This window comes from Electrophorus electricus, chromosome 8 (assembly GCF_013358815.1).
Source record: "Electrophorus electricus isolate fEleEle1 chromosome 8, fEleEle1.pri, whole genome shotgun sequence".
NCBI lineage: Eukaryota > Metazoa > Chordata > Actinopteri > Gymnotiformes > Gymnotidae > Electrophorus > Electrophorus electricus.
The window spans coordinates 26,750,598-26,767,799 of NC_049542.1; the positions used below are offsets into that span (position 1 = coordinate 26,750,598).

The 17,202-nt window shown below is 43.2% G+C and overlaps 1 protein-coding gene across 5 annotated transcripts in view; it reads right to left on the reverse strand.

Annotated features, from left to right (window-relative positions):
- The window catches only part of LOC113589114 (growth factor receptor-bound protein 10-like), a 29,325-nt gene extending 12,426 nt beyond the window's left edge, over nucleotides 1-16,899 (reverse strand). Inside the window, exons 1-6 of one of the 5 annotated variants that reach the window (XM_035529361.1) lie at nucleotides 16,765-16,899; nucleotides 9,009-9,101; nucleotides 7,032-7,119; nucleotides 5,012-5,258; nucleotides 4,108-4,243; nucleotides 1,006-1,116 (exon numbers count right to left, since the gene is read on the reverse strand). In XM_035529361.1, the coding sequence (XP_035385254.1) occupies nucleotides 1,006-1,116; nucleotides 4,108-4,243; nucleotides 5,012-5,258; nucleotides 7,032-7,119; nucleotides 9,009-9,059 (633 nt within the window). In that variant the 5' untranslated portion in view covers nucleotides 9,060-9,101; nucleotides 16,765-16,899. Of the gene's footprint in view, nucleotides 1-1,005; nucleotides 1,117-4,107; nucleotides 4,244-5,011; nucleotides 5,259-7,031; nucleotides 7,120-9,008; nucleotides 9,102-9,753; nucleotides 10,033-16,697; nucleotides 16,715-16,747 lie in introns of those variants that run through there. The other 4 variants (XM_035529362.1, XM_035529364.1, XM_035529363.1 and 1 more) reach the window with 4 other exon arrangements.
- Nucleotides 16,900-17,202: the final 303 nt, after the last annotated feature.

Consider the following 17,202-nt stretch of genomic DNA (forward strand, 5'->3'; position numbering starts at 1 on the left):
GAAAGACACGGCTGGTTAGACATGTTGGGGGGCACGGGGGTCATCGTCCTTAGATAGGTTTAAGCAATGTGGACTGAGCCAAGCCATGTCGAAACTTGGGTTGCAAATTCACCTACACCGGAGGTGACAGGAAAGAGAGATGGGGGGGGGGGGGGGGGTGGTCATGGTGATGTTTTTAGTAACACTGGTTCAAGTTGTTCTCAGGGAACTCTCGTCTCAGCCGTGCACATAATCGCAGTCAGCTGACTTGGCGGCAGACACTGATGCGTGTGTGCGCTCGCTTGTGTGATTTAGTGTCCTCGTGCTGCATCACACAGGCCAGAGAAGGCCACATAAAACTGATGTCTGGCATGAGACGCACGCCACCATGTCGGTGTCCAAGCACAGATACTGATCAGGGTTTGGGGGAGAGAGAGAGAGAACACACACTGGGAATGTATCAGTTTTCACATGCCATTTGACTCAGGAAACACACTAAAAGTGCATGAATCATGTCAGAAGTACAATACTTATCCACAGTGTGTGTGTACACACACACACACACACACCTTTGGTTTTGCTGTGTTTGTATAAGCATTTCCAGCAACAACAAAAAAAACAAAAAAAACAAACAAAAAAGATGACTGTTCAGAGAAAGGCAGTTTCCACAAACTATGTTGGTGAAAGAAAACTCCATTTTAGAAACCCCTCTGGATACTCAACCAACTTATACTACTGCTCTAAACAGAACAAGGAAACAGATCTAGTTTTGACCTGTGCTATGGACCATTTGCACATAGTGAATTTTGGTTTAGCCATTAGTGCACTACAGAAAGAGAGAAAGAAGAACAAGGAAACAGGGTAATGGGAACCAGAGCTGGGACCGGAGGTCCTGAGGTGTAGGAGCGTTCATCTGGAGCTCTGAACCCGAACCACTCGTCTCCCACAACGTAAAACAAACATAGGATTAGGGCTGCACACATGGAAACACCCACCTACAGAACGTACACATAAAAAAATACTTACAAAACATGCACACTTTGTGTAGGCAGTGTGTATATTTCCTTGTCCCAGTCGCTCAGTCCAGAATGGAGCCCATTTGTGCACATGTATATGTCTTGCTTGTGACACCAGGATCTGTACAACAGACTGTTTTGAGTGCAAACACGCCATCCATCCATACATACAGTGCAGAAGCAAAAGGGATACACATTAAATAAACCAGTCTTGACCACACTGTAGTCTGTAAGGGGGGGCGTGTGTTAAACATCTGAACCCCTTGAAGGGTCACATCACATCATGTGTGGTCTTTACGATATTGTGGTCTCCCTACACATCCACCAACCACAACACATGCACGCGCACACACACAAAGTAGCGAATGATCCTACATGGAAAACGGCTGCCGCCTACACCAAAATTATTTGAAATTATTTGAAAATGAGAGAGAGGGCACTTTACAAGAACTGAAGGCAAAGGAGAAGGGGGGGAGGGGGGAGAATGGAGGCATGTAGTGAGATGACAAAAATGTCTGATTTGATATGAGGTATGAGTACATCAGCTGGCCAAAAACAAACACGCATTAAAAAAAAAAAAAAACAACAGGTAACTGAAAAAACAGCAGGTAATGGAAAGCAGACGACGCAAATGTCGTTGAGGACAGCTGAGACCACCTGAATTTGCCCTGAAAACGGGTGAAGCTTGAACAGGCAGTCACATGGCCGTAGGGTAAAATCACAGTGTCCAATTCATGAATCATAAGGCTGAGGTCTCTCATCCCTCAAATCAAAGCTTAATCAAAGCTGCACTCAACAGTCTCCGTCACAGAAACCTTAGCAAGCCAGAGCAAACCAGGGAGCAAAATGTTTACATAGCAAGTATGGCCTACTGTCATAATTCTGTTTATTCTGAAAACAGATTTTTGTGTGTAGGATCAACATTAAAAGGACATATAAATGCTAGGAATCAGATGAAATACATCCGTCGAGGTGCTCATTAGAATATTACGACACAGGGCATCTCTATCCATCATACATCTATCTATATCCATCCATACACACACGTGCGATCGATCAATAGATATATATATATATTTTTTTTTTTTTTAATTATCCATCTCTCATATCCATCTAGACACACACACAAACATTTTTGTACATATATAGAATATATATTTCTCTATGCACCCGTTTTTTTTCCCCCTCAGTTTGGACAGAGCATGCTCAACCATTTCACTGCGAGTTATACTATGTATGTGACAAATAAACCAAACTTGACACACACACACACACACACACACACACACACACACACACCTCAGGCCATGAAATCAACTCAAAAGAACAAATGGTCACGTGTCTGGCCTCAAGGTGACCTCACTGTCTGCCCTGTTCATGGTGTTCTTTCACACATCCTTTCACACATCCAAAGGGAACGATTTTCAGGGGCTTCAGTGGTGGGACGCCAGAGACATCCGGCTCGCTCGGTAAACAGGTTACAGATCACGCAGGCGGATGGTGGCGATAGACCTTCCTTGCCTCAGCCTCCATGCCAGGCCTGGGGCAAATAAATATTGAAACAACTTGATTTATAAGGTCTATTTTAACTGTTGGACATGCACTCTTATTGACTCATCAGGTCTATTTTAACTGTTGGAGTGTGGCAAGATGTCATTGAATCATCTGTGCTGCACTGTCCTTTCCTCCTGCTTCATTTACATTTTCATCTGCAGCATTTAGCTGACAGTTTTATCCCGCCCCCCCCCCCCCAAAAAAGTACAACTTGAGTAATTGAGGGTTAAGGGTCTTGTTCAGGGGCCCAACAGAGAACTTGGCAATGGTGGTACTTGAACTGGTATCCCTCTGATTACTAGTCCAGTACCTTAACCACTGAGCTACCACTGCACTACCCTGTGATAGCAAACGATGCCCATCCACATGGCCGATTGGTCAATATCCTCAGATAGCACCATGCAAAACGGCTGGCAGCTCTGCCAACCACTTGGAAGGTGATGTGGTGCTCCCTAAGCTGTGGGAATTATGAGTACGGGTGTCTTGGCTTTCCCAAAGATGTGGGAATTATCAACATGAGTGACTTGGTGCTTCCTAAGCTGTGGGAACTACGAGCGCTGGAACAGCCAAGGCCAGGTAGCTGTGGGATATTCAGCAATAGAGATAAAACTGTGAGGGGGGGGGGAACAAACAGACAAAAAATGAGAAAAGGGCCTAAAAGAGACCATCCTGTGTGTTCTGATGGCCATCAATACATGTCACATGTATATCTAACAGAGGTAGAACCTATAGATATAATACCCTACAGCCAGACTGTCCAAGATCTCAGTGAAGGGGTCACAGGACCCACTTCCATGACGTATGTACATGTGTAAGTGTATTCTGTTTACCTTTTGAAGAGGATCTGGGATTGTGGGAAAGGATGATTAGAACAGGGAGTAGGAAGGGAGGGTTGAGTGAGTTGGCAGAGACGCAGAAAAGCACATGCGCACGCATGCACGAAGGAGCAAGTGCAGAGGCGTGTGAAAGGAAAACAACTTGCATCTCTCAAGGAAGTGCCTCGCCATAACGAGGAGACATTTATGAGTGCCGGATCTTAACCCGTCCCCCACACACGTAGCTACATTTGCATACACCACACACACACGCGATCCTAAGGCGCTTCCACACACCGTTTTTTAAGGCGACTGGAGAAACACACGGAGCCAATATGCCAAACTCAACAAAACTTGTGTTACGAAAGGGTTAGGGTTTAAAAGGCCATGCATACAGTCTCACACACACACCCACTGTGCAAGAAGAACCTACACACAGCTTAGTTCCCAGCACCAGACACTACTTTGTGTATTTGTGTTCGATAATACACAATTTGCCATTCCTCTTGCCAAGGAGTTAGTCTGCAATACTGTGAGGTATACACTCTCAGACACCCCCCACCCCCACACAATAGTGTGGTTGATTTCATTTTGAATCATCTCTAACACGAGTGCATATGAAAAAAAGGGTAGAGATAAAACTATCAGGTGTATAATGGCCAAGTAATGATTTGGGATCCAGCAAGAGAGAGTTTTTGGTGTGTGTGTGTGTGTGTGTGTGTGTGTGTGTGTAACAGTCTTACATGTGTGCCAGCTGGCTGTGGCAGGGAGTCGGAGCCCAGCGTGGGTGATCCAGTGGGGCTGCACAGCTCAGGGAAAGGGTTTGGGATGGCTGGCAGGGACGCAGGACGCACCTGCTGCTCTTCCTCCTGGAGCTGCCTGTAGGGGGCGACAAGCATGAAACTGAGCGAGTGTTCAGGCCAGTCCTCGTTTGTCTCCATTTTTGGTGATCGGACTGATTCACATGCATGTTTTTGAAAAATTTATATTAGTATGAAACTCACACCCCCCCCCCCCCCCCCATTCAGCAACAGAAATGAGAAAGATCTGAAAGAGACAGTGGCAGGTCTTTCTACCACTCGAGCAAAAACACAGTATGGAGTTTGACAAGAAAATAAACGTGTAGAGAAAATATCTGTATGAAGCTTTGAAGGTACGAAACCTTCCCCAACTCAAAGAAGAAGGCAGAACCAGAGCAGGTTCACAGACGTCCGTGGGGGAAGTTGGTGGATTGCGTGGACAGCCTGGTAAGGCTGGAATAACAGCCCTGCTGTGGCTCAGGCAGAGGAACAAGCTGCAGGGGTGGGGGGTGGGGGATGTGTGCTGAGAACTAGCCTGCACGTGGAGTCAGAAAACTCCATGTGAACCCAACATGGTGTGTTTGGGTAGAGCGGTTTGCTGTCAGGGAAACTGAGAAAGAGGGCACAGGGGGAGAGAGAGAGAGAGAGAGGGGGGGGGGGGGGGGGGAGGTCGAACAGCTCAACAAGGTTATTGAAAAGTGACAGTTGGTGAGATGGGGGGGGGGGAAGACTGAAGTAAACAGACTAAACTGGGGTCTCACAAGAAGCTAAAACGTAGTGCTCAACCTGTGTGTGTGTGTGTGTGTGTGTGTGTGTGTGCGGGCACACGCGCGTTTGTGTGCATTACCTAACAGCAAGTATGCGCATGGGTTTCGAGCGGCGGACTTTCTGGCCAAGTGGGGATGGGGTGGTTGCTAGGTTACTTGCAGGACGCCGGGCTGGAGCTAGTTCGTTACTCCGGACACCGTTGCCATGGCTGTCATGGAAAGGAGGGGCAGGGTCGGAGTGCCGAGTTTTGCATGTGGAGTGCAGACTCTTATAAGGCAGGAGAGATGTCATGTCATTCACCAGAGCCTCAAGATCTACGTCGTCATCTGGAATAGAAAACAAATCATCCTGATGTCACTGGGCACGACGCATCATATCTGGGAGGCTGATTGCATGTGCATATAAGAAGAGAATTAAAAGGTGAAATCAACTGGCTGTCTACACAAACCTCCTAAGAGAGCAGAACACACCTATCCAGAGATCAGAAAGGCCACGTAACCTAGCAGATAAAAATGCCTCTGGTTTGGCGAAGGCATCGAATTAATACGGTTAACAGCTAGTTTATCATTTAAAATGTATGATCCATGTCCTTACAGAAAACTACCAGCAGGTGTCTATTTAATCTAGCAATGGTAAAAGACCAACTGAATACGTAGCATATTAGCTCCACCGGTTTCTTTGAGTTGGGCTATCTGACTTTCTGACTAGCAGTTCACTGTATACAAGTATTGACCTCTCACCTCTAACTTTCTTAATTGTGTGGCTTAATTTCTTCGTGTTCTCCCGCTAATATTTTAGTTGACAAGAAATCTTAAGCATGACTTTACAAATGCTCTGGTTGGATCAATAATAATTGAATATTTTCTTGTGCGGAATACAAAACACTGATGGACAACCTAGCACTTACAACACAGGACATCCTCCGTGTTCGTTATCAGCACACGCATGCAAGAATGTCCCTTTTCCTCAAGCACAGAGCTGAGCACAATAGCATTCAGCATTTAAGTCACCAACTGGATCACAATTCTCAGCATTCCTTAGTGGTCTGACAGCTTCAGCAATTACACAAGCACGCACACGCACACCTGAAAACACATTGGGCCAGATTGATAAATGGAAGAACAGCAAAACTCTGTAGTCAGTCTGTTTACGTGTATAATTTCTTGCTCTGCAACTGCCAAGTTAACGTTTCTTATGGCAAACGTTCATGGCATTCTGAGATCCTGCCTGATGTTAAATATGGCAATATGTTTTATGAAAAAGACCCATAATCTTCTATGTAAAAAAGAACCCAGCTTTGATGTACCATATAGCATGCAGTCATACAGTCACATACTGAAGTCATAACATTAAAAAAAATAAATAAATAAAATAAATTCATTAAACATCCTAGATGTGTTTGACAGCATTTTACATATCTCCACATCATACCATGTACTGTTACACGTTAAATGCTTATTATGAACATTTACGGCAGGTTTCTTTGCATATATTTGGAGGTTGACTGCCTTTCATCCCTCTAAATTGTCCTATTTTTGTAAGGAACTCTTACAAAAGTCCACTCTCCAATTCTTTCTCTGTCAGACAGATGTACATATCAAACATACACACATGCCACAGGGAGAATGCTGCTATGCCCGTGGTACGAGAGAGAGATTACTTTTATAATTTATATGTGCGAGCCAGATATTACTTGGATAGGGCCACAAAGCATACTGCAAAGTACACACACACACACCCAGCCAGCAGCTCCGCTCAGATTTTAAACAGTGTGAGATTGGAGGGGTCTCAGCCTACAGAGCTGCACACGGTGCATTCGCTGCACAGGGCCAGAGAAGTCCCACGCACGTGCATGTGGATACACATGCACGTGTACGTGTATTCTGCAGTTCTTCGCTCTTTCAGTGAGAATGCATCCAGGGAGCAATGAATTAATGCTTTGCGTGTTTCTTTCATGACAAGAATAAATCATGCTTTGCGTGTTTCTTTCATGACAAGAATAAATCATCCTGTGGTTTTAGATAATCACCTGTGGTGATATCAACTAAAGAGGAGCAGATTCAGATAAATGAATGAACCTCGAAACAGCAAAATCCCACCTTGGTGATCATCAGCGTTCTGATTGGATGACTGCTGGAAATGATGAAGACTAGGCGAGCCTTGGGAGGACGTGTGGTCAACATTGTCCTGAAAGAGAAAAAAAAAAAGTGGGAAAAAAGGGCTGCGTTTCTGTGTACTTTAATCTGCTGCACCATCAATCTTATGACAGCACAGCATGTGGACAAAGATGATGTTATACTGTTTGAATCCTACACGACTGTCAAGACTCAGCATAAAAAACTGAAAACTCAGGTATAAACACGACCGAACCAAGGTGTGCGTTCTCCCCCACACACACGACCCTCAGTCGTTGACAAACTCGGCAAGAAAAAATGGATGCATTCCTCCAAAAGTCACTTTCACACACAATGGCCCTGCAACACCTTCTGATTTCAAGTAGCCCCAAGAATCAAAAAAGGTAGAAGAATGCGCGTGTGTGTGTGTGTGTGTCAGGGGAGGGATCTATTAAGCCATGCTTTCAATTTCCAGTTTTATAAGAAACCCAGGAACACGGAAGCTGGTTCCAGAGGTCTTGGCCCTCGTCTTTCCCTTCTGGCTTTCAGAATAAAAAAATAAATAAAATTAGCCAAAGGCAACGCGCAGCTCTGAGAAAGAGGATCTCAATTTCTAGTGCCTCAGCCAGGGGGATAAATCAATGCAGCAGCAAAAAATAACCAATTAAATCAACAAACAAAAAGACAATTTAAAATAAACAGCAACAAGTCAAGAACTGTTGCAACTTGTTCATTTGTTTAAAGCTGTTCTCTGCATGCTTCCAGAAAACAGTTCGAGCCCAGGAGAGGCCAGGGGTGAGCAGGAGACTAGCCAAGGGGGGGGGGGGAGGAATGTGAGGACTGTGCGTACACGCATGTGTGTGTGTTTCATTTGAAAACATTCCAGCTGCCAAGACCCAGCTGATTCCAGGGTGCGATGTGTGTGCATGTGGGGGCGGTTTCCTAGAAAGCGGGATTGCAAGGGCCGTATGCTCCTCACAAAGGGCTGATTGAAAGTGGAGCTGTTAAGGCCTTGACCTTTGAACTCTGGAGAGTACTCTTGAAACTAGGGCCTTTGTGGGCCTGCATGCTCCTACGTATATGCGTACTCTGACCACAGCTGTTACACAGTCGGCACGAAGAGACAAATTCATGAGCCAAGAACATTCATACTGACGAACCAAAGTGTTGAAATCCACTACTTGAGCATAGATATACACACTCTCGCATGCACCCATGTACACTGTCGTGGGCCCACATATGTGCATGTGCACTCAAGGCTTGGGCTGATTCTAGCTGTGTGCTTTCAGAACCCACAGCCCACCTCCCAATGGAGTTAAATAATCTTGCAGAAAGATGGCAGTCCTTAATCCCACACCCCCCCAAAACCACATCTCCGAAGACCCTGCCACATTCATGAGCTCCACCATGTGAGCCACCACTGTAATAGGGTGGAGAAAGTGTGAGGAGAGAGTGACAGGAGTGAGGTGGAAGGGTGGGGGAACAGGATGGAGCAAGAATAGTGAAAATGCGCACACACACACAGGTCAAGAGGAGTGCACACACGCATATACGCACACAAGCATGCATGCTGGTCAGGTGTCTATTTGTGTAAGAAATACTTCAACTACAGGGAAAAGCAGTGAAAAGTTTGCTAAAAATCTCAAGGAGAGCAGGGGAGAGCGGGGAAGATGTTGAGAGGGGTTGGCTGCAGACCCCAGTATGACTGCGGTCGCGGCCACTTTGCATGTCAGCTGTGCAGTGCCATGGCAAGACCATGACAAGGACAGGTATGCAGATCTGGACTGTGTGTGTGTGTGTACACACATTACACTATAACCAAGGCCTGAAGAAATGCATACGTTATTATATGGTGTTTTGTAAAAACAGCCTGGAGTCAACACCATGTCTTGGCTAACCGACCGTCCTGTGCTGAACAGCCAGTAGGGCCGGAGGCGGCGTTAAAGGGTGACTGGAGCACACCTGGTAGTTGGGGTGGTGGAGGAAGTAGTCTGGGCATTCGTCTACGGCCATGCTCCTCTGGGGTTTCCCTGGCCACCAGTGCTACACCTTCACCTGAGCAATACCATGGGCAGAGAGAGAGAGAGAAAATGAGAATATTAAAAGGTCAACGTGCAACTGTACAATACAGATTTAAACAAGATTAAACATGTTCTGAGACTCAGATTGGGTTTTTTTGTGATTTCTTCATGTGTCTAAACTAATGAGGAGCATAAGTATTTATAACGAAAATGGTACTCTAAATACAAAAATGCTTATAAAGATGATAAAATTCCCTTTTCATATATCTATCTAGCTATATTTATTTATTTATTTATTTATTTATTGGCAATTTCTGAAAATAGCAGCTGTAAAAGACAGATATTGAGAACCAATAGATACTGACAGATATTGAGTAATGTAAAGACTGAAAAAAAAGGGTACACAGTATAAAATAACTGAAAAAATCGTAAAGGACGTCAGAATCAGATGACATTATCCAGCAACAATAATTTAGTGAACATGCACTGTCGATCTCGAGGTACAAGTTCAGTACCCGGCTGTGCCACACCACCTCCACAACCTTGAGTCGCAGGATGGAAAATCCAGTCAATGCTGCCGCTAAGCAGAGCCACGCGTACTTATCATGAAAAATGCCGGAGAACTGTTCACTTGTTAAAAGATACGACTGCAGGCTTTCTGCAAATCTAGAGAGACAAGCTTTCACCTTAGACTGGTGGACACACCACGGGCGAGGATCTTCAATGACGCAAGCAGATCACAAGCAGAAGTTGGGAGAAGTGAAACTGGAATTAAATTCGGAATCAACAGAAAACAGATTGTGACGAGCTTAGGTAACAGACACGGCACACAGCATAATTAAAAAATGAAACACTGGATCAGCACGTAGACAGCTGGCAAAGATGTGGCGAGTGAAAGAACGATGGCTTAGAGAACAATGTTCGGAAGCGTTCTGAGGAACGGCACGTGAACATTAGTGACGGTGGGAGAGGGAGAGTGCGCGAGTCTAAACAATGCTGGTGTTCGGGTTTCAACCCTAGAACATTCTGATTCTACGTTTTAAGCCCCAGAGTTTTCGGGGGGGGGGGGGGGGGGGGGGGGGGCTTCAGCTGTGGCTTGGATGCCCAAACGCAGGACGGACGGACGGTCCGAATACAGCGAGCCCCAGTGAGGAACATGCCAAAGTTAAAAACTGCAAAGGGCCGGCCAGCTGACTGACTGACACAGACACACAAGTTCTACCAAGCCATTCTGACCACTGAGGAGGACTGACTACAAGGTGCCTTTTTAGTTATATTACTCACTTACCAGTATTTCACAGCAGTGCTTTGGACTGCGTAGTGAGGAAAAAAAAAAGAAAAACAAAAACGTACTGTTGAGGGAAGCCAAAGGGCCCCAAATGCCAAATACAACATTATGTGATCAGTGAGAAGCAAAGCTGAAGCACATTGAAGTAGGCAGTGATATCTAGTTAGTGAAAGAGGGAAGAACTCCAAGATTATCAGACACACCAGTTGGAACTATTTGGGACACACAGCTCCCCGAGGTGACTTAACTGACTCATTTTCGCATTTAAACCATCATTCCCCCATACCAGCTGTGTTAAATGTTTGAAATTCCATATGATGGTCTACTACAAAAACAGTAATTGTCAAATTTATAGTATTGTCAATTTAAAAACACACAAGCCAATGGTGAAAAATATTGTAACAATTGGACACAAACTATATGTTAATGCACAAACCTCGTCATGTATGTGAAGGACTGAGATCACATAAAAGTGTTATATTCCATTTACTTAACAAAAGTCAAACAGTTACTGATTGGCCAAACTCATTTTTCTTTCGCTTTTGTGGCTAAATTATGTCCAGTCAAGACATGAATTGGTCTAGCTAAACACCTGGGTTAAATCATTTAAATATCTAAAACAAAACCTTTGGTTTGCATGGGTTTAAAATAGGCAGTAAAGTACCTTCAGCAAAACTGGATGCTTTTCATAAATTAATTCATATTGTCAGATTAACATAAATTAGTCCCAAATGCCAAGTTGTATTTTTTTGGAAGTTGCTGGATAGAGATGAGAATCACTGGTGTAGGGATAAAAATTAATTAAAAATTAAGGACAAGATAACAGAACTGTGTTTTTTGGATAGTGAGGTAATCATCCAATCACATACCTCAACCAACTTGTGAAACTGCGACTCCATACCAACTCTACCTTTTATACATAAACCTTCTTGCTCTCTCACACACACACCCACCAGAAACCACCCACACAGGTGTATGCAGGGTCATTTGAACGTCTGGTCGGCAGAAGCGGTGGCCTAAAATTAGCCAAGCCATAGCATTCGTCATACACCGTCGTGTGCCTGGCAGGTGAGCAGTGCACAGTCTGTGGTCAACAGGGAGTCACTTTGAGAAACCCGGCAGTGATCTGAGGTGTGTGTAGAACAGCAGGCCCGTGAAGATTTACAGCCAGAATGCCTGGTACACAGGCCAGACATGTGGTACACGTGTGTAGAATGTCACGATCTCAAAGTGCACATGGAAGTCGTTTTATGGGAAGCGAGAACACTGAGCATTTGGCTCCACACAGCCAGCGGCCATACACTAGTTACGAAAAGCCATGTTGTCTCTGTGCCAGGCAAGTCCATAAGGGAATTAAACAGATACTCTGATGGCATCTCCATTAAAATGCCATAGTTATTCCTATTATTTGGGACTGTGCGAGCTAAGGTAATCTCAGTGCCTATAATGCTCAAAACAATTTGCCAGAGACATGTCCACTGAAATTCCACTGACAACCCAGTATTCTGTGTGCTACATTTTTAGGAAGTGTTCCATGGCCTCTAAAGATGAACTGCTAAACTCAGTCTTTCAGTTTTAAAAAGATATACTCAGGAACTCTACAGCAATCCTTTGCCCCAGTTCATCGTGCAGAGGTCAAGAGGACTCACTGTTGTGGAGAATTACTAAAAAGGAAAGTCAGCCATCAAGGTAAGAGTCTGGCACAAACATGTGAATGCTATGGGTGTCAATGGCGATTTAATTAAAGGCTGAAACTGCCTTACAGCTCAGGATATGAAGTGGCAAAAATGTGTTTCCTGCCACTTCCTTCACGTAGGTTAAAATGCTAAAAAGCGATTCTCAACAACGCAAAAACGTCTCTCCCGTTTCCCTTTATTAATTACCACATTCCACACAGACAAAACCTGTGCCAAGTGGTTCCAGGTTAGAGCTATTGTGAATGTCAAATAGTAATTCCAAAACTGAATTGCAAGAAAATGAAACGTAAAAGGGTTAAACATCAAATCTATTATTAGCCTCAATTATTGAATGGTTGCAGAATGACATCAGTTTTCTTTATAAGTGTTTTTAAGGAAAAACGAACTTGTAGCCATTTCAGGAATCTGCAGACAAAATACCAGTGCATGAGACTGGAGTGTTCAGGGAATGTCAGTGACCACAGTGTCAAAAATTCAGGGTCATCTTAAAGTCCTGGAGAGAGTGGTGGATCGAGTGTGTGTAAGAGAGAGAGAGAGAGAGAGAGAGAGAGAGAGAATTTGGGGGAGGAGAACATAATTCAGTGGCCTTAAAAAGGGTCACTAAGAGAGCAGCTGTCATATGCCAACCTGAATCCTGCAGAACAAGAACCAAAAACAGATCGCATCAGGCGCTATGACAAATGAGTCAACAATTAATGCCGATACTACAGCAACTGTGGAAACATTCGCGAAATGGTTTCTATGAGCCTTCATTTTCGATGACACCATTCATCCTCCAGGTGCTCATTACAGCAACGACCGCTCCTGGTCCTGACTTGATTTAAAACAGGCGTATAAAAATTTATACTCATACTCAAGTTTAACCCCGAGCATGAGATCTTATTCATCTGAAGAACAGCACCCATCGTGGAGTGCCTACCTTCATACATTTGTATCGTTTATTGAAGTGCTTCCAACATGTGTATGGAGAGCTTCAATATAACCAATACAAATAAAACTGTACAAACAATAAGTTTAAGCAGCTTCCATTTGAACAGAAGCACAAACTAACCATGTATATTGTCAGGTTTGTCTGCAAGCTGCTGAAATGAGATATAGGTCATATTTTGCAGTACACTAGTTCAATCCTTGTAAATTCTGCTGGTACTGTCCTTAAAGTATCCCAGAAGACTTCAGCTTGTATTAGAGAAATGGTGTAGGTTGTAATTCTAATGTTATATTATTATTAACCTTCTATCTATTAGAAGACGCGACTACTAAACTTGTTCCCATATCACAAGATTACATTCGCTCACATTTCATTAATAACCAAGTGCATTGTTTTTCCTGACCACTAGGGGCAGTACTGTGCCAAAGCCAAACTACCCATTTGGGTGATTCTGATCACCCGAGTTCTCTGCTTTTAAATCACCGGGCTGCTGTGCACGGACACAGCCTGCAAATATACGCAGCGTCTCAAATGCAACTTTCTATTTGATTTGCAGCTGCAGAAAACCGTCACTTTGTCTAATATTACTTAGCTAATGGACATATTGTAGATTTGTCTGCGGACTGAATATTGACCGTCAATGGATTGTATGTAGAGTCATGACATTTTTAGCTAAACAACTTGCCAAAACGACCTAGCTGCCATTTCCTAACGAATGACTAACTGTTAATTATGTTTTGCAATAAATGTAGAAGGTTTATATAGGCGCTTATGAACAGAAAACAAATGCTTGCAATACTAGATTTTTCCAGATGTCAGTCAAATGTTTATTTCTAAAGCACGTTTATTAAAACAAACCCCCCCCCCAAAATGACCATACGCTAAACTAACAGACGGCAAATTCATAAAACAGTAAAATTACTAAAACATGCAGCGGACTGGAGGGATCTTGAAGGGACACAGGGCGTCCACAGTTCCACCAAATAAGGCCGGAGCTGATCCCTGATGTATACAGTAATAACAAATCCTTACAGATACTTACAGGAGTCCAAACAAAGGCATGAAATACTTTTTTCAAAATAGGAAGATTTTAAAAAAGGTTTAACCTTGAATAAAGGTCTTAACTGAAGGTAACAGGGTTTCAGTATTGCATTATTTGCTCATCAAATCTAAGAAATCGTTATTGAATAAACTCCCAGATTTTTGTCTGTTGTTTAAATAAAAGATTGCCAACACCTTATATTCTAGGAGGAACTTGTGAAAGAAATTGGAGGGACAAGCAGTAATTTTCAGCTGAACTACCACTTCCTTTAAGAGTAAAAAGGTGGAAGGCTCAAATGGATGGAAGACCGTAGAGCAGGTCACTACTGTTGCTGGGTCACTGGAAAGACGCTTGACCCGAAACTTATTATTCCTATTTTTTTTTTAAAAATATTTTTTTTAAGTTTGCAAGTTTCCACAGGAGATAACATGCATCTGGGCTAATGACATTTTGTGGATTTAAAGTGGTGGCAATAGTATTAAAAAAAGAATTCGTGGTTTAAAACTATTTCAGCCTTTACTCTACTGTGGTATTGAACCGGCTCTCCCTGACCAACACACACGACACCTTTAATCTTTATTTCTCCACTTCCGTTCTTCTTTTGTGCAGTCATGCCTGGCAGCATGAGTTGTGGCAGTAAGCCACGGTTAAGTTCTGTGTTTTCACGGGAATAAACTTGAGGGACCATGTTATCTAAAATACTCTTAAATGATGTAGGCATGGCATCAGCATTAAGACCTTCTTTAGTAGTGTTAAAAGCAAACCTAAAACATTCTGCAGTAGTGTGATTAAGAAGACAAGAAAGGCAACCCCTCACGTCAGATGCAAAAACGTGAGAATATAATGGGACCATGATTTGAGAAAATGACACCACACAATTCCAAGGTATTTATAGGTAAACCTTAGGATGGAATCAAATGAAGGGTACGACCTCGTCTCTGAGTAGGAACACTTACAAACTGAAAGGTTGTGTGTCCACAAGGTTCAAAGTCCTAAAAAGTTAGAAAACTTGTTTATAAAATCCTTGTTGTACTTAAGAGGTTGATAAATTACCGCACACATGATAGGTTGAAAACAGACCAGTTGGAAAAGCAACAGCTCAAAACTGGAGCATTACCAAACATAAATGTTGCAAAATTTGAAACAAAATGTATTCAACTTTCCATAAGAGTTCCATTAAAATTTTAAATGTTTTAAATGTTGATCCTTGTTAAGGTCAGCAATTGAGACCACACAGCACTTTCATATTGTCTGAAAGCATGTTAGATCAGCTCACCAGCCTTGAAGGAAGCAGTTAAGCACTGATATATTCCCCTCATTGACTTGTGATTGGAAACCCTGTCAAATCAATAATATTTGGATTTTAAAAAGAGCATGCAGAGGCAAAATATAGAGGGGGGGGGGATATGAATGCATGTCTGTGCATGCCCATTAAAATCTTAACTATCACTTAGCCTTCCTGTTGTTTGAAAATATCTCCCAAACTTTAACTCACTCCTAACCATTTGCAGAAGCAATCTTCCAACTTCTCAGCGCTGAACTCTACTGACCTGGACTTTACTGAGAAAAGGGTTGCCATCATTATTTTGTGAGGCCTTGGGTGTGCTGAAGTAGAATTTTTATAATTCCACTGTCTAAACACTTAATGATAAATTGTTTGACTAAATCTAGTTGCAAATTAAAAGGAGGCACATTTCACAGTATACTTGGCAGTATATTGCCTATAGAAAATCACAGGGAAAACATGTCAGAAATACTCTTATTCAGTATTACAGGCCCATAATATTTTAACAAATGTTTGTGCACATTCGCAATACACTTCACGTAGAGGTGAGTGAGGAGGTTGGAGCTATTACACCGTCCTCACCATCCTGGAAAACGTGTTGATTTGTAAAGGCCTACAAGGGTATTGAATTTCACACCAATATCACTTTCCTGAACGCGGGTGCCTTGCTAGGGAGACCCCGTTGGCAAAAAGATCCGACACATCGCCGTTTCTGTTCCGTTAAGATTTATGAGGATTTATCTGGTGGTCCAATCTTTCACAAGTTTATAGGTGAGACAAGCGACTGCGGGAGAGGCTAATTGATACAAGCGACCTGTTTGGAAATGCGAGACCTCCAGAGTTGCGATTGAGAAACTCAGAAGCGCGACACTCTTTCTTTAGACTAAGAGAATCATGCAGTTAAAGGAACACAAACGCACGTTTTCCGTGGATTACGTCGCACCGGGTAGATGAATATTAAAAGCTACTGGTGACTAAACGTGCACCGAACATTTTAAATGTATGTGAATATAGCGGACCGTTTTCTACTGCCCAGCATCTCTGTAAAACAAGTTATTGAGAGTGGCCGCATCAACTCAAAATACACACATGCATCCTCATGCAAAGTCGTTTGTAAACACGGGAACGTAACGTAGTATTGTATTACATGTTCTACAACTCAGCTAAGTGAACTATTGCACTTGTTACTTAGCAACATTTATCATATTACATTTGATGAGCAAACGCACCGGATTACGTCCAAATGCTTATTTAGGTTTGCTTATACTTAAAATTCGCATCGACTTGAAATGCAAATAAATGCAGATGCAAATAAAAGACAGATAATTTTTCACATACGGAGTGGCGTACGTTAGTACCACACACTCAATCTATGAAACGAAATACCTACCCGTGACGCACGCAAGGCTGTGCGTTAATGTCGAATTTACACTTCTTTACCTTATTTAGAAACTCACTTATACGACAGCAGTCTTCAGGGAAAGAAAACCGCCTGCAAATCCTGGCTCGGCGTGCGCGTCTCAGAGGCCACGTGTAAAAACTAAACGCGAGGCTGCTGTTCTGTACGCCAGATAAAAGTCAGGCGGCGCGCGAAGACCCGCAGCTCAGCTGACTGCTCCAAACGCACGAGGGTGAAGAACTCTTCCATCCCGCCCACAGCTCCACTGCTGTACGCCTTCTTTAACCCTTAAGGTGACAGTGATTGATACTTGCTGACTAATTTACAGGGGTTATAATCTAAACCCCAATTCGAGCTGGATTAGTTACTCAGGTGCATGATTTAAGGGACAGAATGCTTCAAAATTTACTAATAAATGCTATGGCTGTTAATTCTATCCTGCAGACTTTGCTGTGTAGCAAGATATGAAGCTGTCATATGAAGACAGGCAGATTGA